This window comes from Oncorhynchus tshawytscha, unplaced genomic scaffold (assembly GCF_018296145.1).
Source record: "Oncorhynchus tshawytscha isolate Ot180627B unplaced genomic scaffold, Otsh_v2.0 Un_contig_18984_pilon_pilon, whole genome shotgun sequence".
Classification (NCBI taxonomy): Eukaryota; Metazoa; Chordata; class Actinopteri; order Salmoniformes; family Salmonidae; genus Oncorhynchus; species Oncorhynchus tshawytscha.
Genome location: NW_024608489.1, coordinates 1 through 6,518, shown reverse-complemented (window position 1 = coordinate 6,518; position 6,518 = coordinate 1). Strand labels below are relative to the sequence as shown.

Genomic DNA, 6,518 nt, shown 5'->3' with positions numbered 1-6,518 from the left:
GGTGCGGCAGGTTTCCTAGTGGTTAGAGTGGAGGTGCAGCAGGTTTCCTAGTGGTTAGAGCGTTGGACTTGTAACTGAAAGATCTAATTCCCTGAGTTGACAAGGTAAAAAACTGTCGTTCTGCCCCTGAACAAGGCAGTTAACCCACTGTTCCCCGGTAGGCCATCATTGAAAATAAGAATTTGTTCTTAACTGACCTGCCTAGTTAAAATAAAGGTAAATAAATTGGCTTGCTGTGGCCTTCAATCAGTCTTTCTTTATTGGTCTGATTTCAATGTTTCACTAGTATTAAAGATTTAGGTTATTTTGGAAAACCTTTAATGTGTAGAAGGTATAGAATACTAAGCCAAGACATTCCAAGTTGACTAGACGTATTGAATAGGTCTAGCCTGTTGCCTTTGATTCGTTATATGCGACTGCGAGAAATATCTAGCTTTGGTCCAGGGTGTTACCTGCGGCTTGCTGTCGCTGAGCCGTTAAGCGAGCTGCTCGTAACGCACTGGACGAGAGCTATGAAACACCGCTCTCCGTTTGTGCTCAGTTGGAAGGGTTTCCTTGCTGCAACAACAGAGGGAGCTCCCTGCCCGTTGACATGAGTCTGTCTGGTGCCTGGTGTGGTTCCTCTGTGCCTTGGTTAAACATGCACGCTCACACAACCCATGACGCGTTATGACGTGGGTTCTTCCGGTAGAGTAGCCTGCTTCATTTCGCGTAACATTACATCGCAAGAACAAGTTTCTGATGTGAATGAAAGTACGCACATAAAGCCTTTTAATCCTAAATGTAAAAACCTTGTAAAACACCAAAGTGTTGTATCCTTCTATGTCGTGTAGCCTTAGTAATAAACTATGCGGCTCTCTTTAGTGTTATCATGCGGTTCAGATCGGACTCAAGCACGGGGGGTGCTAACACTTTAATTGGGGAGGACTTGCTCGTGGTAAACAGCTGGAGCAGAATTTAGTGGAATGGTATCAAACATGCCATTTTCATTTATTCCGTTTACAGACGTTATTATGAGCCGTCCTCCCCTCACCAGCCTCCACAGGACTCGATCCGTCAGCGTCTCTTTACTTTTGGAATGTTATTGCGTCAGTTAAACCAGGGCGATCTATCTATCTCTCACATTTTATCAGGTATTTATCCATTATGGAGCGAGGCAAGCCCCCCCCCCAGATAGTAAACTCACGACGCCGGGTGACGAGCGCTCTGCCCCTCCCGGATCCGGTGTATTGGTTAATCCCCTAGTCTATCGAAAAGCGCGCAACAGGTAGCCGAGCCTGCTCTTCCGCAGAGGAAGCAGCCAGTCGCAAACTGCGTGCCGTGTTGCGGACACTGTCAGTTGATGTCTCAGGTATCGAGTTAGTTAAGAGCTGAGAGAGATTACTGCTCTGTGTATTATTATGTATAATTTTCATCGGTGCACTTTGCACATAGAATCCAATTTAAGTATTGATTTAAAGATTGTGAAATGATAAATGAGTGGCACCGTGCACATGTATTTGCATATTGGCCTATTTAGTTTGACAATTAGCCCTAATTTATTATGTGCCCAATATTTATTATGTTTCTACCAAATCTGTTGTGAAACTGTCGTTAATCCTCCACCTCCATCGTATTGATACATATGAAAGAGAAAGGGAATATGTGGGTAAATAAAATACAATATATTTTGTATTAATACATTATGAAATAACTTATGTTTAAATCGTATATATATATTATTAACGTCACTTTAACGGCTTTACCATTAGTAGAAGCGTCGATGAAACAGCAGTTTAATAACCAAATAATATTTCATGTAAAATATGCTAAATATTTTGGGACACTGATCAAAATAAAATAGCTTGTCTTATATATTGAAATGAGGCTGTTGCGTGGCTCTGCTGGGGACGTTTGGTGTTCAAATGCACAAGGGGAAACTGTTCGAATGAGATTATATATTATGAAAATAAATCAATTTGTTATACAAATTAAAACATATTTAAATAATGTCAAATCAAATGTGTTTTGCTTATATTAATATATTATTCATATTTCAAAATCATTTTTAAGTGATCCAATTGATTAAATTCGATATATATTCTCCAGGTGTAAAGTGATTTGGCCTTAGATCTCCAGTCTAGTCTACTATAACCTACTGCTGCCTAAAGGCTCGCAATAGGACCCTGCGTGCTGCGCGTCCGCCCCCTTCCCTCTGTATATATAGGAGAGAGGAGAGTACTTTGACAGTTGTGAGGTTCAGCAGCCTGGAGTAGTTCAACCTGCAGCTAAAACAGTGTCCTTTAGAACTATAGTCTCGAGGAAACCAGTCGTACCAGGGAAAGTCACTAGGCTTTATTCAAGACATTTAGTTTATAGCTTCTCGTGGCGAGTTAGAGATTTACTTCATACCTGGAGAGAGCACCTGTGAAGGAGCTGTCCTGTTTATTCGTCTAGCCAGTGCGGCTTCCTTCGGTACTGTGAGCAAGCTGGATTCCCGCAGCTCCTCACCATGTCTGGCGGGTTATAGATATTCCATGGAGCAACCAAACCTCTATGAGGTCGCCCCACGACCCCTAATGACCAGCCTAGCCCAGAGTCAGAGTCAGCAAAGTGCCTACTGCTACAAAGACCCCTCCGCTGCTGGACCCGGAGCAGGAGGAGACCTCGGCGAGATCTGTGAGAACGAAAACTCCATTGACATCAGCGCTTACATCGACCCTGCAGCCTTCAACGACGAGTTCCTGGCTGATCTATTCCACAACAGCTCGAAGCAAGAGAAACTCAAGCTGGCGAACAGTGAGTACGAATCCTACCCCCACGGGGTGAGCTCTGGCTCGGGGGCGCACCACCAACAGCAGCAGCATCAGCAGCAGGGCTATGGTTGTATTCCCGGGTATATGGACACATCTAAACTTGAACCCATTTACGATAACCAGTCCACGAGAATCAGACCTGTGGCGATAAAGCAAGAGCCCAGAGAAGAAGATGAAATGAGCCATTCTCAGCCTCCAACCTACCACCATTCCCACCAGCATCTCCCACAGCACCTATCCCATCTTCAGTACCAGATTGCGCACTGCGCGCAGACGACCATGCATCTCCAACCGGGACACCCGACGCCTCCACCGACGCCCGTCCCGAGTCCACACCACAGGGATGGCAGCATGTCCTCCGTTGGATCCATGAAGATGATGGGACGCGACGACCGAGACCGAGACCGGGGTAAATCCAAAAAGCGCGTCGACAAGGCCAGCACGGAGTACCGGTTGAGGCGGGAGAGGAACAACGTCGCGGTGAGGAAGAGTAGAGACAAGGCGAAAATGCGCAATGTTGAGACGCAGCATAAAGTGATAGAGCTGGCGTCGGACAACGAAAGACTGCGGAAGAGAGTGGAACATCTTACCCGAGAACTGGACACATTAAGGGGCATCTTCAGACAACTTCCCGATGGATCTTTCAAACCCATGGCCAACTGCCAGTGAACACGGACTATAGTAGCTTTTACATTGGGACTTTTAAACACTTACTTGTACACGTCTCCTGGATATAGCCTACACGCTATAGATTGATCTGACAGACTGTGACTGCAACAGTCTGTGTCTTCAGGAGAGACAGGGCAGCTGAGGTATACAAGCCTTCTGTACTTTAAACAATAAGCTCATTTCTCCACGTTTAAACAGTGGACCTGTGTTGTTTTTGTGTGTGTGTGTGTGTGTGTGTGTGTGTGTGTGTCTGTCTGTGTGTGTGTGTGTGTGTGTGTCTGTGTGTGTGTGTGTGTGTGTGTGTGTGTGTGTGTGTGTGTGTGTGTGTGTGTGTGTGTGTGTGTGTGTGTGCGTGTGTGTGTGTGTGTGTGTGTTTAGCCACGCAAGAACAACATATCAGTGCAGCTGAAGGAACAGCATGATTCTCACAATAATCACTAGCCTGCTCGATGTTCATGTTTTAACGTTAGCGTCTCAATACCATGTTCTTGTCTTACTAAACTAAACGTGTGTGCATTTGACTTATAGAGCTACACTGTATTATTAAACTCCAAAGTGCACACAGCTTTTCCACATACGTTTTTTTTTTTTTTTTTTGCAAAACAAAACAAATCTGAGCGGTGATCAGAATGTTTCCATGTATTTGCTGTTCAGACGTTAAGACCATATAAAGGTGACCGCTAGAACACATATCCTGCTGCTGTCGGCTGGGTCAGCATTCACACATCGGGGAGATCTATGGACGGAATTAAACGCCGCAGCAAACGACTGCAAACGTGTTATACTGTGGTACCTGCTTCTTCACGAGCAGTTTTGTCGCGCGCACTATAAATGTCTTCAAAATACAACGGAATGAGGCACATTTTGTATTTCATCCATATGTTTTTGGGTACTAATCTGAACATGCCTCTCAGTGTAAATAAAAACTCTTTATAAACTCAAAGTATAGCTTTCTATTTATGTATAATTGATTATTATTATTTTTTATGTGAAAAGGGTTCCAAAAGGGTTCTTCGGCTGTCTCCATAGGAGAACCATTTTTGGTTCCAGGTAAAAACCCTTTTGTGTTCCATGTACTGTAGAACCCTCTGTGGAAGGTTCTACTTAGAACTGTAAGGGTTCTACCTGGAATCAACAAGGGTTCTTCAAAGGGTTCTAGATTGCACCTTTTTTTTTTTTCTTCAAGGATAGTACAACTATGCAATGTTTGTTGCCCTCGTCTTCAGTCTGATGATTTCACACGAAGAAGATCCAACCCTTTGACCTGTTTTCTCACTGGTTCAGCTGTGAAGTGTTGTTTGAAGCTTTGCTTCTCCACAGTGTCAACTCGACTGTCACTGTTCTTTTTCCCTGAGCACCTTTCCTTTACAAGCCTGATGTCATCATGCAGTGCCTTTTGACTTCTCTCTCTCTCTCTCTCTCTGTGAAGTAAGACTTTGGACTTTACCACTGACTGAGACTTCTTGGATTCTATACATGTTCTAGAATGTTCTAGACTCTTCTTGGATTCTATACATGTTCTAGAATGTTCTAGACTCTTCTTGGATTCTATTAAACAAATGCTAAGATATAGAGACTTTTACATTAATAAGGAAAAGGACAGCACTTTTTAACCTTTTTTTTTTACAATGCCAATGTTATAGAAAAATGTTTCAAATGTAAAATGAACCTATATGATGAATGCCAAAAAACATTATGAATTATAATAAAAGAGCATCGTCTCATTGGAACATTTGGTCTTGGTTTGATGTGTTTTACACAAAGGGTATCCATTTGAATCTGCATCTAGGATTAGGCTACAGTTCGTTGGATACCAGTCTGCATTCCACAGACCACAGCATTCCGTACAGGATTCATTCAGGACACTCAGTGGACCTTGGACCCCCTGGCGTTAATGATTGAAAGTAGGTCATTATCAAGTTAAGTAAAACGATTGGATACGATAAGAAGCTAGAATACCCACTTTTGACGACAGATCTTCAGTGTCTCACTGACCTCTCATCATGTCATTTAGCTCCATGACAGATTACACTCATCTGTAGACCGCGCTTATCAAGCACTACCGATAGTGCTATTAAATCATTCATTTTTATTTATATATTTTTTACAAATCTACAGCAGCAAACATTTGAAGAGACAAAAAATAAAACATGACAGAAAAGAACACATATAACTATTTAAAATGGGCCGATCTGGAATAATATATTATATGTGTGATAGATTAGGCATTAAGACACACACACACACACACACGCAGGCCGATCTGGAATAATATATTATATGTGTGATAGATTAGGCATTAAGACACACACACACGCAGGCCGATCTGGAATAATATATTATATGTGTGATAGATTAGGCATTAAGACACACACAAACACACGCAGGAAGAAATATAGATGTTTATTTTTTTTTAAATCCCAGTGAAAGTACCAGTTAGTGATCCCATCTTGTTCTTTAATGGAGATGCATCATATTCTAAACACTGGTTAAATCATTATAATATAGTTCCTTTCAGTTCACGCCTCCATCGGTGCAATTCATCCGTGTAAAACCGCACCTATCACCCCTATCAATCAGTCAGGTCATCACTGTGATCCATAAATACAACACTCATTTAAGAGAGTTGGAGAGATACAGTTCATCCTTCTCAGTCAGTCACTCACTGAGGACAATAACAGTATTCATCGTGACGTAAATTACAATACAATGTCATGTATCTGTGTGAAGGGCCTTTGTATTGGCCTGTTAGTCCAACTCACCATACTGATAACTATTGGCCTGTTAGTCCAACTCACCATACTGATAACTATTGGTCTGTTAGTCCAACTCACCATACTGATAACTATTGGCCTGTTAGTCCAACTCACCATACTGATAACTATTGGCCTGTTAGTCCAACTCACCATACTGATAACTATTGGCCTGTTAGTCAACTCACCATACTGATAACTATTGGCCTGTTAGTCCAGCTCACCATACTGATAACTATTGGCCTGTTAGTCCAACTCACCATACTGATAACTATTGGCCTGTTAGTCCAGCTCACCATAC

General features: G+C 42.5%; 1 protein-coding gene across 1 annotated transcript; it reads left to right on the top strand.

Moving 5' to 3' along the window:
- The first annotated feature begins 2,208 nt into the window (after positions 1 to 2,208).
- On the top strand, positions 2,209 to 5,194 carry cebpa (CCAAT enhancer binding protein alpha). Its single transcript, XM_024409815.2, has one exon. The coding sequence runs from the start codon at positions 2,517 to 2,519 to the stop codon at positions 3,462 to 3,464; it is 948 nt and encodes a 315-aa protein (XP_024265583.1). The 5' UTR covers positions 2,209 to 2,516; the 3' UTR covers positions 3,465 to 5,194.
- The last annotated feature ends 1,324 nt before the right edge of the window (positions 5,195 to 6,518 follow it).